Genomic DNA, 20,554 nt, shown 5'->3' with positions numbered 1-20,554 from the left:
GTCACGGGCTCCCCTGTGTGGTTTAGTCCGGTATTTATGCTCCTGCTCGCCACCATGTGGTCTAACCCGGTATTGCAGGTCGATGCTCACGAGCTCTCCCGTGTGGTTTAGTCTGGTATTTATGCTCCTGCTCTCCACCATGTGGTCTAACCCGGTATTGCAGGTCGATGCTCTCTGGCTCCCCTGTGTGGTTTAGTCTGATATTTGTGCTCCTTGTGGTCTAACCCGGTATTGCAAGCCGATGCTCACGGGCTCCACCGTCCGGTCTAACCGGTATTGCCGTTATCTGCTGCTCTCGGGCTCCCTCTCCTGTGGTGCGGTGCGGTGCGCGTGCTCGCTCCCTCCGGCGGGACCGCGCGCTGTAGTTAAAGGCGCGTTCCTGGGGTGCAGTGCGCGCGGTCCCGCCGCCGCTCGCGCACTCAGGCTGTTTGCTTTTAAAATGGCCACCACGGTGTTCCCGGGCGTGCGGCTGCTGTCGATCGGGGATCAGAACGGGGAGATCCAGCGGCGTTCGGAGCAGCAGCCGCTCCGCCTGGAGATCAAAGCGGGTTTGGAGAGCGCCTGCATCAGCTTATACAGCAGTGAGTGCCAACGGCTCGGCCAGCGGAGCGGGGCAGAGCCCGGGAATACAGCGCGGCCTACAGCCCGGGCCCGGATCGCCCGCTTCGGCACCGGGGAAAGGCCGAGGCCCCCGGCACGGGGAGCGGGAGAGCGGCCCCGGGATCCGGCCTGAAGTCCCCCCCGCCCCCGGGATCCATTCTGAACCCCTTTCTCCCACCCCCGGGATCCAGTCTGAAACCCCTTCCCTCCGGGATCCAGTCTGAACCCCCTTCTCTCGCGACCTCCCCCCCCCCCCGATCCAGTCTGAACTCCCTTCTCTCCCGACCCCCCCCCCGGGATCCAGTCTGAACCCCCTTCTCTTCCCCCCCCCCCGGATCCAGTCTGAACCCCCTTCTCTCCCCCCCCCCCCCGGGATCCAGTCTGAACCCCCTTCTCTCCCCCCCCCCGGGATCCAGTCTGAATCCCCCTTCTCTTCCCCCCCCCGGGATCCGGTCTGAATCCCCCTTCTCTCGCCCCGGGATCCAGCCACGAACCCCCTTCTCTCGCCTCGGGATCCAGGCACGAACCCCCTTCTCTCGCCTCGGGATCCAGGCACGAACCCCCTTCTCTCGCCCCGGGATCCAGGCACGAACCCCCTTCTCTCGCCCCGGGATCCAGGCACGAACCCCCTTCTCTCGCCCCGGGATCCAGGCACGAACCCCCTTCTCTCGCCCCGGGATCCAGGCACGAACCCCCTTCTCTCGCCCCGGGATCCAGGCACGAACCCCCTTCTCTCGCCCCGGGATCCAGGCACGAACCCCCTTCTCTCGCCCCGGGATCCAGGCACGAACCCCCTTCTCTCGCCCCGGGATCCAGGCACGAACCCCCTTCTCTCGCCCGCCCCGGGACCCAGTCACGAACCCCCTTCTCTCGCCCGCCCCGGGACCCAGTCACGAACCCCCTTCTCTCGCCCGCCCCGGGACCCAGTCACGAACCCCCTTCTCTCGCCCGCCCCGGGACCCAGTCTGAACCCCCTTCTCTCGCCCGCCCCGGGACCCAGTCTGAACCCCCTTCTCTCGCCCGGCCCGGGACCCAGTCTGAACCCCCTTCTCTCGCCCGGCCCGGGACCCAGTCTGAACCCCCTTCTCTCGCCCGGCCCGGGACCCAGTCTGAACCCCCTTCTCTCGCCCGGCCCGGGACCCAGTCTGAACCCCCTTCTCTCGCCCGCCCCGGGACCCAGTCTGAACCCCCTTCTCTCGCCCGCCCCGGGACCCAGTCTGAACCCCCTTCTCTCGCCCGCCCCGGGACCCAGTCTGAACCCCCTTCTCTCGCCCGCCCCGGGACCCAGTCTGAACCCCCTTCTCTCGCCCGCCCCGGGACCCAGTCTGAACCCCCTTCTCTCGCCCGCCCCGGGACCCAGTCTGAACCCCCTTCTCTCGCCCGCCCCGGGACCCAGTCTGAACCCCCTTCTCTCGCCCGCCCCGGGACCCAGTCTGAACCCCCTTCTCTCGCCCGCCCCGGGACCCAGTCTGAACCCCCTTCTCTCGCCCGCCCCGGGACCCAGTCTGAACCCCCTTCTCTCGCCCGCCCCGGGACCCAGTCTGAACCCCCTTCTCTCGCCCGCCCCGGGACCCAGTCTGAACCCCCTTCTCTCGCCCGCCCCGGGACCCAGTCTGAACCCCCTTCTCTCGCCCGCCCCGGGACCCAGTCTGAACCCCCTTCTCTCGCCCGCCCCGGGACCCAGTCTGAACCCCCTTCTCTCGCCCGCCCCGGGACCCAGTCTGAACCCCCTTCTCTCGCCCGCCCCGGGACCCAGTCTGAACCCCCTTCTCTCGCCCGCCCCGGGACCCAGTCTGAACCCCCTTCTCTCGCCCGCCCCGGGACCCAGTCTGAACCCCCTTCTCTCGCCCGCCCCGGGACCCAGTCTGAACCCCCTTCTCTCGCCCGCCCCGGGACCCAGTCTGAACCCCCTTCTCTCGCCCGCCCCGGGACCCAGTCTGAACCCCCTTCTCTCGCCCGCCCCGGGACCCAGTCTGAACCCCCTTCTCTCGCCCGCCCCGGGACCCAGTCTGAACCCCCTTCTCTCGCCCGCCCCGGGACCCAGTCTGAACCCCCTTCTCTCGCCCGCCCCGGGACCCAGTCTGAACCCCCTTCTCTCGCCCGCCCCGGGACCCAGTCTGAACCCCCTTCTCTCGCCCGCCCCGGGACCCAGTCTGAACCCCCTTCTCTCGCCCGCCCCGGGACCCAGTCTGAACCCCCTTCTCTCGCCCGCCCCGGGACCCAGTCTGAACCCCCTTCTCTCGCCCGCCCCGGGACCCAGTCTGAACCCCCTTCTCTCGCCCGCCCCGGGACCCAGTCTGAACCCCCTTCTCTCGCCCGCCCCGGGACCCAGTCTGAACCCCCTTCTCTCGCCCGCCCCGGGACCCAGTCTGAACCCCCTTCTCTCGCCCGCCCCGGGATCCAGTCTGAACCCCGAGCCCCGGGATCCAGTCTGAACCCCCTGTAGATACATGTAGCATGGCAGGGCTGTGGGAGGTGGGTGAAGGAGGGAGAGTTTTGCGTGCTCTCTGACTCCTCTATAATCCTCTCTGTCTGACCTTTCATTTTCTCCACATTCTCCAAAAAGAGACATATCTCTTTAAAAATCCTTGCCCTTTGTTCCTTTTCTTACAACTTCTCCTAGAGTTTGGCCGTTCACCTTGAGCCAACTTTCCTGTGTGTTTGAATTGATTTATTATTGTTGTGTGTATTGGTATACAGTGAAAAGTATTGTTTCTTTCATGTTAAGACAAGCATACTGTTCATAGAGTACTTAGGGCAGAAGGAAAGGAGAGAATGCAGAATATTAGGCTAAAGTCATAGCTAGGGTGTAAAGAAAGATGGCCTTAATCCGAACCTTTGTGTAAATCTGAAATACCCAAGCTGAGTGTTTCCAGAATTTTCTGCCCATGCTTCCTCTTTGAGCAGCTCTACTCTCACTCTCTCTCCCCCCACGTTCTGTATCTCTTTATTATGCCCTTTGGAGCGTCACCATCACTTACCATTTAACCAATTCCTCATTTTTCACCCTACAGGGTAACTTGTTACAGGTCAGGCAGTGGCTTTGTGATCTTTGTGGATATGTCCCTTTCTTCTGCCTTAATTTATTTCTCTTGCAGTGTTCTGTTTCTCTTTGCAATATCTTTTGACTCGAGGAGAGTCGTGTACCTGAAAATCCAGCTGTGTCTCTTTTATCGGTATCTCTTGAGCATCCCCAGAATTTCCTGCTTTTATTTCAGATTTCCAGCCTTGGGAATCGTTTCTGCGGGGTCGATTGGGTAATTTCCTGTGCACTTGTACAAGAGTTGCTATAGTCTGTAATTGTAGATGTTGAATGTTTTAACTCATTCTGGTAGATTGCCATATTGTATCTGCCTAAATGCAAGGAATTAGCCTGCAACTAGGCTGAGAGTGGTGTGACATTGTAAACCAGTGCTTGAATAATTTAAAAAGTTACTAATTTTAAGGCAGTATGCTGTTATTGATCTTGGGTAGTACTGCTTTCATGTCAAGTTTTTTTGCAACACTGATGATTTTCAGGATTTGTGGAATTCTGATGATATCCACTCTTGGGAGGCTGTCTCATACTGCATGATTCCAAAGGTTAGCACTGCTGCCTCACAGTAACCCAGGTTCGATTTTCAGCCTGGGTCACTGTCTGTGGAGTCTGCATGTTCTCCACGCGTCTGCGAGGGTTTTCTCCGAGTGCTTCAGTTTCTTCCCACAGTCCGAAAGATGTGCGGGTTAGGTAGATCAGCCACGTAAAATTGCCTCTTAGTGTCAGGGGGACTAGCTAGGATAAATGGGCTGAATGACGTCCTTCTGCTCTGTAGGATTCTAGCTATGAAACCTCTGAAACCAATTACCTCCTTTCCCCAGTCAAGTGATAGGGCTATTAACTCACACTACAACTTCCAGCCTAATGATTACTCTGCCTTTTTTTTGGAGAAGTAAATACTTCTGGATAACTTGGAAGTTGGCAATCACAAGATGAGGACATGGGTTTTTTTTTAAATCAATTTTGGGTTGGTGTGTTTTGACATCACCCAGAGCTAATAAATATCTACTGAATCCACTCTTTCTCACAGTCTGCAAGTAGAGTGTAAAAACCACTTCTGTGCAAGGAAGTTAGCATGTTCGGTCTGGCCAGGACTTGCCTAGACTGTACACTGGTAGAACCTACATACATGCTGTTTGCTGGATGTATGATCTCTATGGAGCGTGCACTGCCTTTCACTCCTACTCTCTCTAACAGCATGTGTGGCACAGTGGTTAGCACTGCTCCCTCACAGCGCCAGGGACCTGGGTTTGATTCCTGGCTTGGGTCGCTGTGTGGAGTCTGCACGTTCTCCCCTGTGTCTGTCAGTTTCCTTCCACAGTCCGAAAGATGTGCCATTTTGGTAGATCAGCCATGCTAAATTGCCCCTTGGTGTTGGGGGGCTAGCTAGAGTAAATGCATGGGGTTTTGGGGATAGGGACTGGGTGGAATTGTGGTCAGTTAGTTCACTGGTTAGGTGTGTTAGCGATGTTAATTTCTCCCTCGATGATCAGGTGATGGAGTGGGGTGATTAGGGGATTTTCACAGTAATTTCATTGCTGTGTTAATGTAAGCTGACTTTTTGACATTAATAAATAAACTTAAAACTTGAACTTAACGTACATGAGCATCCAGTTCCCCATACTGAGAATGTTAAGTTATTATAAGAACACATAAGAACATAAGAAATAGGAGCAGGAGTAGGCCATCTAGCCCTTTGAGCCTGCCCTGTCATTCAATAAGATCATGGCTGATCTGAAGTGGATCAGTCCCACTTTCCTGCTTTCTCCCCATAACCCTTAATTCCCTTGTCTGACAAAAACCTATGTACCCGTGATTTAAATATATTTAGCGAGGTAGCCTCCACCACTTCAACGGGCAGAGAATTCCAGAGATTCACCACCCTTTTGAGTGAGGAAGTTCCTTCTAAACTCCGATCTAAACTGCCCCCCCCCGAGGCTGTGCCCTCTAGTCCTGCTATCCTTTCTAAGTGGGAATAATCTCTCTCCCTCTGCCCTATCCATCCCTTTCATTATCTTATACGTCTCTATAAGATCCCCCCTCATCCTTCTAAACTCCAGCAAGTACAGACCCAGTCTATTTAGTCTCTTCATAGTCCAACCCCCTCATCTCCGGTATCGGCCTAGTGAACCTCCTCTGCACTCCCTCCAAGGCCAAAACATCCCTGCGCAAGTGTGGCCACCAAAACTGCGCACAGTACTCCAGCTGTGGCCTCACCAGTACCCTGTACAGTTACAGCAAGACCTCCCTGCTTTTATATTCTATGATGTGGGTATGCCGGCGTTGGACTGGCGTAAACACAGTAAAAAGTCTGACAACACCAGGTTTTAGTCCAACCTATTTATTTGATAATATTCTCACTAGCTTTCGAGGGGACAGCCTCTTCGTCAGGTGAATGTGAATTCACCTGACGAAGAGGCTGTCCCCTCGAAAGCTAGTGAGAATATTATCAAATAAATAGGTTGGACTAAAACCTGGTGTTGTCAGACTTTTTACTTTATATTCTATCCCCTTCACTATAAAGGCCAGCATACCATTCACCTTCTTGATCACCTGCTGCACCTGCAGACTGGGTTTTTGTGACTCATGCACAAGGACCCCCAGGTCCCTCTGCACTGTAGCATGCTGCAGCTTTTCGTCCTTTAAATAGTAATCCCTCCTACTGTTATTTCTGCCAAAGTGGATAACCTCACACTTGCTAACATTATACTCGATCTGCCAGGTCCTCACGCACTCGCTCAGCCTATCCAGATCCCTCTGCAGACTTTCCACACCCTCCACGCAATTTGCTTTTCCACTCATCTTTGTGTCATCAGCAATCCTTGACTTTTATATTATTGACTTTTATATTATCCTTGACTTTAAATATTTTTGTCTGTAATCCTTCCTGTTCTGTGTTCCTCTCCAGTTACTCCACTATTGACAGCTATTATTCTTACCAACTCACGTTCCATTCTCTGGAATCCCTACTGTAAACCCTTACATCTCCCTCTCTTCCAAACACCCACCCCTTTAACCTGGCTTTGATAACTGCCTTCCCAATTACTCTTAACCTGCCCTTTTGTTTCGTTTAGAATCCATTTTCCATATAAGACATAGATCAAGTTGCCTAATTCTGCTCCTATCGAGTCTGCTCAGCCATTCAGTCATGGCTACATCTGGCACCAGGTGCTGTTTTGTAGGTCTGATAAACTTGTAAAACTTAGTTCCCACCCAATGTCTTCCTGTTTAAGTGGGAGCCAGGCCTTGATACTTGATCTGCAGGGAAGCCTGTCATGTTTGACTTTGACTAAACTGCTGTGATTTGGTGCATTTGGAAACAGTTTGATTGCATTGAGTAATTAGCTTCCCCTTTCTTGGTAATGTGCATTAAATCAGAAAGAGAGAACAGATTATTTTCAAGTTTCAGACCAGAAAGAGAGGAGAGGTTTGCATTTGCACAGTCCCTTTTTTTGACCCTTGGAAATCGCAAAAGACAATGAATTACTTTTGAATCAGTTGCTGATCTTGTGACAGTTCATACACAGCAAGGCCCTACAAACAACAATGAGGTAAAGATCACATAGACATAGAATCCCTCCAGTGGAGAAAGAGGCCATTTGGCCAATTGAGCCTGCACCAACTACAATCCCACCTGGGCCCTATTTCTGTAACCCCACATATTTACCCTGTTAATCCCCCTGACATTGACGGTCAATTTAACATGGTCAATCAACCTAACCAGCACACCTTTGGAGTGTGGGAGGAAACTGGAGCACCCTGAGGAAACCCACACAGGGAGAATGTGCAAACTCCGCACAGACAGTGTCCCAAGGCCGGAATTGAACCCAGGTCCCTGATGCTGTGAGGCAGCAATGCCACCCATCTTTTTGATTTCTGTGTAGTGTTGGTTGGGAAGAAATTCCCTGCTCCTCTTTAAAATACAAAACTGGGATCTATTACCCGAGATCTGGTTTAGCATCTCATCTGAAAGGTGGCACCTCTGGCACTGAAGTACTGTGGGAGCACCAACCTAGTTTTTTGTGCCCAAGTCCCTTCAGTGTGAATCAGAGCCACAACCTACTGATTGAGAGGTGAGAGGGAGCTACCAACTGAGACAAACCTAATAAGTTCACAATGTAGAAATGTGTGTTCCATATGAACTCAGCATGGGGTTGGCCATTTCCTTGTGACTGAACTGGTATCAAAACTGATTGTGCTACATGGCACCATCGTTAGCACTGCTGCTTCATAGCACCAGGGATCCGGGTTTGATTCTGACCTTGGGTCACCGTCTGTGTGGAATCTATTCATGTCTGCCTGGATTTCCTCTGGGTGCTTCTGTTTCCTCTCTCAGTCCAAGATGAGTTGGTTAGTAGCTATGGGGATCAGGCAGGGGCGTGGGCTTGGGTAAGATGCTGGAGAGTCCAGAACCAGGGGTCACAGTCTGAGGATTCAGAGTAGAGTATTTAGGTTGGAGATGAGGAAGCATTTCTTCACCCAGAGTGGTGAGCCTGTGGAATTCATTACCACAAGAAGTAGTTCATGCCAAAACATTGAATGTATTCAAGAGACGGCTGAATGTAGCACTTGGGGTGAATGGGATCAAAGGTTATGGGGAGAAAGCAGAATTAGGCTAGTGAGTTGGATGATCAGCCACATTTGTGACAAATGGCAGAGCTGGCTCGAAGGGCCACATGGCCTCTTCCTGCTACTATCTGCTATGCTTCTTTTGGAGAGTCAGTGGACATTTGATGAGTTGAATGGCCTCCATCTGAATTGTAGGAATTCTACAGTATTCTGAGTTATTGTGACCAGCTGTCTTGAGGAAGACTTTCTTTAATTATTTAACTTTCGGCTGCTGTGACTTGCCCTGAGGTTCTTGCAGTAAGTATCTCTGCAGACCCCATAACTCCTACAGCGAGTTTGAGTGTCTTATTTATGATTGAATAACCAAACCTTATTTCAGTTTTTCTCTTAATGCTTCATTGAGGAGCTAAATGTTTACAGGCAGAATGATTTTTTTACCCTACTAGGTGGTCACAAACCTCTAATTCCTTGTAGCACAAGCCAGCTTGTTTAGCCACCACCACCAGCGCCCCCCCCTCCTCCTCCCGAACTCCAGGTATTACAGGGGAGGATGCTGATGATGGCTCGGTGTCACTGGAGGGGATGGTCCAAGCTCTGGAGCGGGTGAGTTGTTGGTCACTATGCACTTTTATCCCATGGGTGACATGGCCCCAGATATGATCCTTCATTTAAAGCACAACTGTTTTGGAACATAAAGGAAATCATACAGTTGTTTGATTTGATGGGCCCTTGATCGCTCCTCGACAGAAAGCTGAGCATTCTTTCAATGGAATTATTTCATGCCTTAAAAATTATGTTCATCATTTAATGTGTGGTTTTTATAATCCGTTGTAATTCTACATCAGCCACCAATCTGAATCCCATTCAACCTCCACAGTCTCTGACATTCCTCTTTCTCAAGTGGCTACCCTTCTTGAAGAGAGGCATTCACATTTTCAGTTTTAAAAAGGCAAACTAGACAGTTCTGAAACAAAATACTCACCTTTTATTCAGCTAGAGATGTACAAATTTAGGAGATGTTGTAGAGACAGCTTTACTTTGCGCTTAACTGTATTGTATTTGATGCTAGGTGCTGACACTGGGTGACAATTATATTCCTTGTCTGGAATCGTGTATGTTCCAGAATAGATTGTGTTTCACATCTGGGTGAGTCAGTGGATTCTGAATGCCAGTGATATCTGGGGGAGGGCAGTGTTCTTTTAAGTAGGCTTTGTGGCACAGGAACAGGCCATTTGACCCAACCACCCAATGCCAGTGTTCGTGCCCCACTCTTAACTCCTCTCCTCTTTCCTCTTCTGAATCTATCAATGTAACTCTTGTATTCCCTTCTCCCTCACTAGCTTCCCCCTTAATGCATCCACAATATTTGCTTCAACTGCTCTCTGTGGTAGTGAGTTCCACATTCTCACGACTCTGTGTAAAGAATTGTTCTGAATTCCCTGTTAGGTTTTGATGACTATCTTATATTGATGGCAACTAATTATGCTGTTCCCCACAGGAGGAAACATGTTCTCTGCAACCACTCCATTAAGACCTTTCAGAATTTTAAAACACCTTTATTAGGTCAGCCTCAGCATTTGTTTTTCCGAGACACAACTACGTGATTGAATTTAATACGCAGTATGTGTATATGTTGGGGTAGTTGAAAGATAGGAGTCTCCTAGTTGGGGGCAAGTTTAATATTTGAAAGGAATTTTTTTTTCGTAGTTGATTTCCTTTCCATTATTGATACCTCCTTCCCTGCAGTTTATTCTTGAGCATGAGGCAGGGTTGTATTAATGACTGGGAGAAAACCTTCCCCAACCAGTTTGGGAAGGCCCTGCCTTTTCCTCTTAATCATCAGATATTCGCTCGAGGCAAGTGGTGTGAAAATGTTGTAGTGAAATGTTGAGATTGTCCCAATGGTGTGGGGCTGTGGGGGAGCAGGCAGCCTCTCGGAACCACTTGCCTTCAACACAAAATAATGAATAATGCAGACGCGATTTCAAAGCGGTGGTGGTATTTTGTGGAGTCTGTTGAGAGGAGTGTTGGTATGGGTGAGGGGGAAAGCCCCTACTCAGAACAGGGAAGAATTTGTGTTGATCTTTAACAGGAGTGGGCAGTGTCTCCATTTGACATCTGGCCTTTGTGACACAGCAGTATCTGTGTGTTCAGGCCCTGGAGGCCCACAGCCCCGAGTTCAAGAGATGACATCTACTCTCTGAACTGAGCTGGCACATGTGCATTTTGGGAAGCTGTTGACATATGTTGTTTTAGGGGTGGGGTGGAGCAAAAGATGGTGTTGGGGGCTAAGTGTTAGAGAGACCCTCATTACTCTGAGCACAATCCAATTTATTTTATTCTGACAGTAACCTGAGTGGCCTCTCCTCCTGTACTCTAATCCTGTCACGAACTGATTATCTGGATTTATATCCTTGACCGTTCTGTCTCACTCCTCCAACTTTCTTCCTGGCTAACCTTGTGCTCTCTATAAGCCCGAGTTACCTGTCTCCAAGTTCAGGCTAAGTTCTCATCACCCCATGCTCATTAACCTACATGCAGCAATTTGACTTCAAATATTCATCTCAATTCGTAAATTCTGTCACTGCTGTGCACTCCACCTCCCCACTGCCTCTAACCCGCCAAGATCTCTGCACTCCTCCAAGTCTGGCCTCTCGCACGTCTGCCAGAGCTGCTGCCGCCGCCCGCCCCACATGCACACACGCACACACACCCCCCTCACGCGAATGACTCCACTATTAATGGACACAGTAAGACGTCTCACAACACCAAGTTAAAGTCCAACAGGGTTATTTGCAATCATGAGCTTTTGGGGTGCTGCTCCTTCATCAGAAGGATGAGCTTTAACAAGTAAAGGAGCAACACTTTGAAACCTTGTGATTCCAAATAAATCTGTTGGACTTTTAACCTGGTGATGTGAGACTTTTTATTGTGTCCACCCCAGTCCAATGCCAGCATCTCCACATGTCCACTATTAATGGCCATACTTTCAGTTGCCTGTGCCCTAAGCTCTGCAGTTCTTTGCTCTATCCCTTCTCCTTAGTGCTTCATGAGAGTTGGTTTAATTCGCTTGGCTGGTTAGTGAGGCAGAAAGATGCCAACAGCGTGGGTTCAATTCTAGTACCAGCTGAGCTTATTCATGAAGGTCCTACCTTCTCAACCTTGCCCCTCGCCTGAGATGCGGTGATCCTCAGGCTAAATCACCATCAGCCAGCGTGCTGTCTCTCTGGGGAGTCATCTGGAACTGTGGCCTCTTTTAGTCCTTTGAACCTTTGGGCCTATTATGACTTTCTAGATCTGCATCAGTATTTCCTTTTGATGTATTGTCAGTCCTGTAACACACCGTGGGACGTGAAAAGCGCTATGTAAATGCGAGTTGTTGCAGCATGTGCACAGATTTGAAGTCACACTTGCTTTGGTATCCATGACTAGCTTTATTTAATCTGACCCTGTGTATTGTAGTGTAGTGCCTGCACAGGCGTGTGGTGCAGTGCCTGCATGGGCTGATCAGAAGTTGTGTTTTTGCAAAAGAAAAGCCGTTGGGACAATTGGAAAGCGTTGACTCTAACATGTTGACTCTAACTCGTACCGTCCCCTGGGATTGAGAAAGAATCAACAAACTGGTCCCTGTCTTAATGCTGTTGTTCAGTTGGCTGAGGTGACCAATTAATTCTGCATGTGTGTTTCAGCCGAGCTGACTAACGTTATAGTTTTTTAAATCAACAGTCAACTATATGCTGCCGTGAATGTGGCAGAGGAAGCAGATTTGTTCTGTCCTTCGGTGGGAGGGAAGTAACGTGTGTGGGAGCTTTTATTCTCTCACTCACTTCTGCACACACAGATTGAAAAGAGTGAGTAAAGGTCTATGAGCAATAGATGGTGGTTAGTTTGTACAAACTGAATCACTGGCTTTTCCTCCCTCAGCAATTGCGCTGAGCTCCAAGGATTGAACCGCTGGAGGTTTTTGAGACTATGATAGGGGTTTATTGGGCTGACATGGGGGAATCTCACAACTGAAGAGGTGATAAATACAATATATCCACAAAAAATATCGAGTAGCGAATTTAGGAGAAACCTCTTTAACCAGAGAGGGGTCAGAATATGGAACTTGCTATCTTGAGGAGTAGTTGAGGCAGGGGGCAGCACGGTGGCACAGTGGTTAGCGCCGTTGTCTCACAGCGTCAGGGCCATGGGTTTGATTCCCAGCTTGAGTCACTGTCCGTGTGGAGTCTGCATGTTCTCCCCTGTCTGCGTGGGCTTCCTCTGGGGTGCTCCAGTTTCCTCCCATTGTTTAAAGATGTGCCAGTTAGGGTGCATTGGCCATGCTAAATTCTCCCTCAGTGTACCTGACCAGGTGCAGTATTGTGGCACCTGTTTGGGTACACTGAAAGGGGATTTTCATAGTAACTTAATTGCAGTGTGAATGTAAGCCTATTTGTGACAAATAAATCAAGTATTAAAGATCTATTTGAGAAAGAGCTAGATAAACACGAGGGAGAAGGACGTATATGTCGATGGGGTAAGAAATGTCAGAGTAGAGTGTGTGGAACGCAATCCTGTTGGATTAAGTGACCTGTTTCTATTCTGTAAATGTTTTATACAACCAACCAGCTTGTGCTCACTCTCACTGCAGCCACCCTGTGATTTTTAGCTCTTGCATCGTACATGGGTTTATGAAGGAGGCATTTCTTCCTGTAATCTCACTCCTCCTGGGAATATTGAACCTTCCTGAGATGCAGGTTGCGTGCTTACTGACAAACGCACAAATAAATTAGGAGCAGGAATAGGCCACTTGAGCCTTCAGTAAGATCATGGCTAATCTGATTGTAACATCAGCCTCACATTCCTGCCCACCCCACCCAATAACCTTTCCTTTCTTGTTCATCAAGATTCTTGCTTACCAAGATACTGTCAGCCTGCCCTTAAAAATTCATACATACTATCAACATCCTGGTGGTTACCATTGACCTGAAACTGAAGTGGACTAGCCATAGAAACAGGAGCTACAAAAGCAGATCAGAGGCTCGGAATCCTTATCTCCTGACTTCCCAAAGCTTGTCCGCTATCTACAAGGTGCAAGTCAGGAGTGTGATGGCGTACTCTCCTAGTTGGGACAATACTCAAGAAACTCGACACCATCCAGGACAAAGCAGCTCGCTTTATTGGTACCCTATCCACTGACTTCAACATTCACTCCCTTCTCTACTGACACACAGCAGTGTGTGCCATTCACAAGATGCACTGCAGGAACTCACCAAGGCTCCTTAGAACCTTCCAAGCCTGTGACAGCTCCGAGGACAAGGGCAGCAGACACATGAGAACACCACCTGGACATTTCCCTCCAAGAAATGTATTGCCATTCCTTGACTGGGTGAAAATCCTGGAACTCCCTCCCTAATGGCACTGTAGGTATATGTACAGCCTGCAGTGGTTCAAGAAGGCAGCTTATCACCACCTTCCCCAGGGTAACTAAAGATGGGCAATGAATTCTGGCCTAGCCAGCAGTGCCCACATGCCGTGAATTAATTATTTTTAAAATAAATCTTGCCAAATTAGCTTATTTGTGTGTCTTGGTGGTGAGTGCAAGCAGGCTATTCTGCTGCAGGACCCATCACACTTGTGACTATCTTGTCTTTATCCAGTATCTACAGTCATACAGGCAGAGTCAGGAGTGAGGATTCACTGCTCAAACCTAGAGTTGTTGGTGCCCAGACTGAGTTAGCTAAATAGGTGCCCACAGAAACTTGAGCTATGTTTATTTGGTGAATGGAAGCTGGTTAATTAGCCAGCATTAAACCCTTGGGATTTTTATCAGCTGCTGCTGTTGACATTGTGAGTGCACACCTTTTATATTCAAACAGAACAGTTTACCAGGTCATCGACATGTTGCTGCTTGTTGAAACTGGCTTAACTTAATTTTTCCTTTAAATCACCAGTGACTAGACTTCCGTTTAGAACGGAGTTGAGGAGGAACTTCTTCACTGAAAGGGTGGTGAATCTCTGGAATTCTCTGCCCGTTGAAGTGGTGGAGGCTGCCTCGCTAAATGTTTTTAAGACGCGGGTTGATGGGTTTTTGATAAGCGAGGGGATTAAGGGTTATGGGGAGAGGGCGGGAATGTGGAACTGAGCCACGACAGATCAGCCATGATCTTATTGAATGGCGGGGCAGGCTCGAAGGGCTAGGTGGCCTACTCCTGCTCCTATTTCTTATGTTCTTATGAAACACATCATTGGCTGTAAACCATCCTGTGGTCAGAAAAGGCACTATATAAATGCAAGTTCTTGTATTCTCTCAGCTTCTGTTAACCCCATTCTCTGGAGGGTTGTTGCTCCACTGCTGAGGTGACACCTGCATTTATGTTGCACCTTCAACGGTAAACCCTCCCAGCACAGAATGTCACTGAACTGTGTAGATATTAGGACAAAGGACCCAAAAGCTGGGTCCAAGAGGTGGATTTTATACATGATCTTAAAGAAACACAGGGAGACCCTGGAATCTGAATTGCTGTGGGTATTGTACCAATGGACTGGTTGCAATTAGGAAGTTCGGAAGAAAAATTGGAGGAACACCAATATTGCAAGGCTGTAGGGCGGGTAGAGGTTAGATAGAGAGTGGAGTGAGGCTCCAGAGGAATTTGAAACTGTGGATGTTCATTTTTAAGGTGTTGTTTGACTGGGATCTAGTGTAAAGGGATTTGATGTAAGTTTGAGTAGGGCAGCAGAATTCTGGAACGCCTATGTAGATAGAACACACTGGAGTAGTAAGTCTACAGAATTCAAAGACATGAGGGTTTCAGCAAATAGATTGTCTTTGATTTATTATTGTCACATATTGGGATACAGTGAAAAGTATTGTTTCTTGTGTGGTATACCGTCAAAGCATACCGTTCATAGAGTACATAGGTGAAGGAAGGGAGAGGGTGCAGAATGTAGTATTATTACTAGGATATGAAGTAAAGAAAGATCATACGATGATAGATCCGTTCTGATAGCAGTGGGTAGAATCTATTCTTGAATCAGTTGGTTCGTGATCTCAGAGTTTTGTTTCTTTTTCCTGCTGGAAGAAGGTGGAAAAGAGAATGTCTGAGATGCGTGGGGTCCTTGATTATGCTGGCTGCTTTTTCGAGGCAGTGGGAAGTGTAGACAGAGTCAGTGGATGGGAGGCTGGTTTGTATGATGGATTGGGCTACGTTCACGACCTTGTTTAGTTTATTGCGGTCTTGGTTGGAGCAGGAGTCATACCAAGCTGTGATACATCTGGAAAGGATGCTTTCTGTGGTGCATTTGTAAAAGCTGGTGAGAGTTGTCGCTGACATGCCGAGTTCCTTAGCTGCAGCAGCAATCGAGCCGGGCAGTGTTTACAGAGGGAGAAGTAATTGGTCGTTTTGAGGATGTGGGTATGGTGTCAAAAGCTTATTTCACTTTCAGATCAGCCGTCAATGTTGCGAGTGGCCTGGCTTTGTCCCATGCATTGGCCAGGGAGAGGGATAGAGTTGATGGCCAGGGACACACAGCCTGGGACTGTCCTTAAGTGCTCATTCAAAGTTCAGAATGAACAAAATTGAGCACGTAGTGTCCAGGCAGTGATCTATGGAAATGTTGCGATTTACGAATGCAACACCTTGGACGGCACTGTCCGTATGGAGTTGGCACGTTCCCTACTTGTCTGCATGGGTTTCCTCCAGGTACTCCAGTTTCCTCCCACAGTCCAAAAGTGCACAGGTTAGGTGGATTGGCCGTGATGAATTGCCCCTTAGTGTCAGGGGGACTAGCTAGGGAAAATGTATGGGGATAGGGCCTGGGTGGGATTGTGGTCTGTGTAGATTCGATGGCCAAATGGCCTCTTTCTGCACTATAGGATTCTATGAACTAGTTTACAGCAGTTGGGCTCGTGATGGACTGGGTCGGGAACAATGTAATGATATATTTACAAACTTGCTTTAGTCCCTTACTGAAGTAGAAATCTGTGTTTGAAAAGTGTACAGTCTGGGTGACACTGCTACGTGAACCAATTCTGGTGGAAACGGAGCAGTGTAGGCACTACTTCCTGCGCTATTCTGAGAACCCACCAATGTGTTCCACAGCTACAACTTGGTGGAGATGCAAATCAGCTTTCAAAGCAGCTTTGTCTCTGATGCAGTCTGCAGCAAGGCTTACTGAGAGTCACTGAGCACTTTGTTCCACTCACTGTGCGCTTCAGACTAACGGCACATGAATGAGAATTCATAACTCTAAAATTAGTGCTGGGTCAAACTCTTGTATAAAACATGAAGCAGTGATTGTAGCTGGGTGTATTAGAATCTTCTATTTCATTCCAGTGTCTGAACCATTTGTTGCTTTCCTATCCAGTGAACTGCTACACCCCATTGACCTGCTAAAGTTTTAATTATTTTCTTTCTGCTGGAAAAATCCTTGCTTTAAAACATTCATTCTTGACTGTCCCATTAGCATCAGATACTGAGTTAAGTGAAGATTGTGTGTGACGATAATTCCTATGTTATCCTACTCCAGCATGTAGAAACGAAAACGTGAGGTCTTGTGCTGACACTCCTCCAATTCAGGACTAAAATACCATAACGCGATCTCTCTCTTCTGATCTGCATCCTCCCCCCACTTTGTATAACTCTGCTTTCCAGGCGCACATCTGTTCACTCGAGGCCTGGTTCCTGATCACGAGTTTCAGAGATCATTAAATGTGCCACATTGCCCGCTGCCCTGCTATTTAAATAGGACAGGGTTTCTGCACAATGTGACCGCGGGTGTCTGCGAGGGGGTGCTGAGATGTCAGGGTCCCCTCATTAAAATACAGTGTTTGTTTCTTTGAAAAATCCTGTTTTTGTTTATTAGTTTGAGCCAGTCAGAAAAGTTCACACAGTAACTCCGAACCTGGGTGCAGAACTGATGGTGACTTTGCAAGAGTTGTGAGGATTCAAGCTCTATTTAAATGCTTGCCATTTGGAGGAATAGGTGGCAAAATGTCACTGAGAAGCTTTTCTGATGTCACTAAAGCAGTGAATAGTTCTTTTCTTCCCCACTCCACCCAAGCTCTGAAATGAGCTGAAACCTCGACCATGAGGCAGCTGGATCTCCTCGATTATTTTCCTTTTTTATTGTCCTTCAGAGAATGGAGTTTCCTTCCACATCTGTTGGCCTTTAGTCTGCAAGCTCTATAGGGCTGAGTTGACAGGCTGCTTCTGGTGAATGTGAGCATTTGCATTTAATGCCTGCTGAGCAGAGTGAGCTGCAAAGAAAATGCTGAACGGAGAGTGGATGGGTTGGGGGAAGATGTGGGGGTGGGTATAAGCAGGAGCTTGGTTTGCAGACGCAATTACTTAGCAGCAGGTATAACATTAGTCTCCCAATGTGGAACAATGGTTATACAGTGTAAGAAAATGTAGAATTTCCCCTCCAAGGAAATTCTTGGATAGCAGTGATGCTGTGCAAGAATGCACAATTCCTCTCCAGACAGCATGGGATAGCAATGATGCAGTGTGGAAATGCAGAATTCCTCTCCCAGACGGTATGGCAAAGCAGTGATGCAGTGCAGGAATGCAAAATTACCTGGCCAGACAGTAGGAGATTGCAGTGATACAGGAATGCAGAATTCACCTTCTGAACAATGTGGCAAAGCAGTGATGCAGTGCAGAATACCCTTCCCCAGACAGCATGGTATAGCAGTGATACAGTGCAGTAATGCAGAATTTCCCTCCCAGACTGCATGAGATAGCAGTGATGCAGAATTCTTCCTACAGGCAATACAGGATAGCAGTGATGCAGTGCAGGGTTCTGGTTTCTTAGTGTCTTATGCAATGTATTCTGTGCACTGAGCTCTGTCGTGTACCTGAGCTATATAACAAAATATTTTCTGTATGGAGTTAATCGATCTACCTGCAGAAGCAGCTAGTTTATTATGTAGTGCAGGAGTCTGTATAATATGAACCAGAACTTGTGTTCTTTTAATTAAGCCACATAAATCTTATTGATGTCTAGAAACTGAATGTGGAGAGAGAAATGGAAATTGCTAGCAGCAGGGGTTAGTATGAGTAATTTCTAACTGCAGTACCCTCTCATTTCTATTTATGAAGCTTCGGTGCAGCAATACTGGGATTTCTTTTGGGGCATGCATCTTGAAAGCAGCAGAAAATCCAGGCAAGCTTTATGTGAAAGGCAATCAATATGTCAATCGGTGATATTATCCGCAGCAAACTGCTGACTAAGTGGTGTTAGATCTGTGGCTTTTTTTGTTTGTTCATAGGACATGTTGCCCAGTTATGAGCTGGCCACATTCTGGAGTCACATGTAGAATGGCAGATTTCCTCCCCCGAAGGGTTTCAGTGAAACAGATGGGGTTTTTTTTGTAATAATCATACGAAGGTCATTCATGGTTGCTGTTACTGATGACTAGCTTTCAAGTCTAGATTTGATATATTGAATTTAAATTCCATCAGCTGCCACATTGGGATTTGAACTTGTATCTAAACATTAGTCTAGGCCCCTGGGTTACTAGCCCAGTGATATTACAACTACACCATCTTAGTTAGTTCTTTAATTGTCCACACTGGATGCGGTATGACTGTTTTGGTTGTGCGATTGCTTGGTTCTATCTATAGCAAACTGCATCAACTGGTTGGCTAGCATGTCCTGTGCTGTGGCTTCACCACATTGGCCCCTAGTTATGCCTGTTGTTGCTCTTGGCATGCTGTCCAATACTCCTGATTCCCATTGTAACGTAGAGGTCTCTGCCTCTTGATTCTGCCAAGCTAATCTTGGTGATTGACGTTTTCCCACTTAACAGAGTGCATGCACCCTGTCTACCCCCCAGTACATCTTCCAAGTGGTATTCAATATAGAACATAGAACATTACAGCGCAGAACAGGCCCTTCGGCCCACGATGTTGCGCCGACCAGTTAAAAAACAATGACCCACTAACCTAAACCAATCCCTTTTCGTCCTTTCGTCCCTTTTCTTCCTTCCTCCTTCATGGGCATTGGGACACCACACCACCATCAAAACCTGAAGGCACTCTCCCCTTTCTCCTCTCCATCAGCGCAATCAAAGGAACACTTCCCATCTTTCGTAGGCCCTCTGGGGCTGCCCAAAAGGACCACCCCAGTACCAACCCCAGGCATAGGTTTGCATTACTAGAAACCTGGCAATGCCACCTGTCTAAGGAGGAAGTGCCAAGCCACAGCGTGGTCATGTTCCTTTCCCAGCAGGAGCAATATATTCCTTGCCCCCTGGCAGGATCCTCTTCACTGTTTTCTGACTTCACAATCCTGTTGTGAAACTTGCCAATATGACATATCATTGGCAACGTTTCAATATTCTATGAGGGGGGATCATTTAGAGGGGAAACCCTTTAAAAGTGTGTTGATACATTTTCTGGATGGGAACTTCATTATAGGAGAAGCACTGATTCACTAGCTGAGGGAGGACAGAATTATCAGCAGATTTCCTTTTCCTTTTTTACCTGATGATATGACAGTGTCCCAGCAGATCATTGGAATTGCTGCCTCTCATGGATCTGTCCTGCCAGCAGGACAAGACATACCAGGGACATTGGATGTGAGGTATGATTGAGTGAGCATAGTTACGCCAGGCTGTTGCTTGACTAGTCTGAAATAGATTTTGTAGTGTTGGCAAAATTCCAAAGACGTTAGTGAGGAGGATTTTGCGACGTTGGCCGGGCACAGTGTGCTGTGGTCATTTCCAGTGCCTAGGTTAGTGCTGGCAGATCTGTCTGGGTATGTCCTTGTTTGACGTTTGACAATTTGGTACAGCTGTGTGGCTTGCTAGGCCTTTCCGAGGGCAGTCTTTCTCTGGCTCTGGAGCTACATTTAAGCCAGTTCTCGTAAGACTAAGGATTTCCTCCCCTGAAGGACATTAATGAACTAGGTGTGTTTTAGGATAATCCTGTAGTTTTAAGATCATCAGTATTAAGACTAATTTTGTGGAATATCAACTCAAATCTCTGAAGCATTAGTCTGGATGACTAGTCTAATAAATTTTCTGCTGCTTATTTCCTACTCACTCTCTCAATCGTAACATTGTTTTTTGTCGGAGCTTGCTGTGTGTAAACTGACTGCCACATTTTCAACATTAAACAGTAACTGCATTCCACGAGTGCTTCATTGATTGTGAAGGGAGCCATAGCAGGCACTGTCTAAATGCACAGCTTTTATACAGAAAATAGAAGGGAATGCAAGGTTGTTGACAAAGTTTCCTGAGTATTTAAGACTATTAAGCTGAAAATTCTTTAAGCCCAGTCTCTGCAAACACCATGACACAAAGCAAAGATTCAGAATTAAGAATTGGGTGGTAAAACCTGTTAACAGGAGTGGGGATGT

General features: G+C 48.2%; 1 protein-coding gene across 3 annotated transcripts in view; it reads left to right on the top strand.

Annotated features, from left to right (window-relative positions):
- Positions 1-416: 416 nt before the first annotated feature.
- carm1 (coactivator-associated arginine methyltransferase 1) overlaps positions 417-20,554 on the top strand; it is a 76,739-nt gene continuing 56,601 nt past the window's right edge. For all 3 annotated transcript variants that reach the window (XR_013889800.1, XM_080216679.1, XM_080216677.1), the window contains exon 1: positions 417-581. Coding sequence is in view for 2 of the 3 variants with exons in the window: in XM_080216679.1 (XP_080072805.1) it covers positions 440-581 (142 nt within the window). In the remaining variant the exon portion in view is untranslated. The remainder of the gene's footprint in view (positions 582-20,554) is intronic.

Source organism: Carcharhinus amblyrhynchos, chromosome 33 (genome assembly GCF_965287045.1).
Source record: "Carcharhinus amblyrhynchos chromosome 33, sCarAmb.v2.hapA, whole genome shotgun sequence".
NCBI classification, from domain to species: Eukaryota; Metazoa; Chordata; class Chondrichthyes; order Carcharhiniformes; family Carcharhinidae; genus Carcharhinus; species Carcharhinus amblyrhynchos.
The sequence above is the reverse complement of the archived record's forward strand: the minus strand, read 5'-3'. Positions and strand labels throughout refer to the sequence as shown.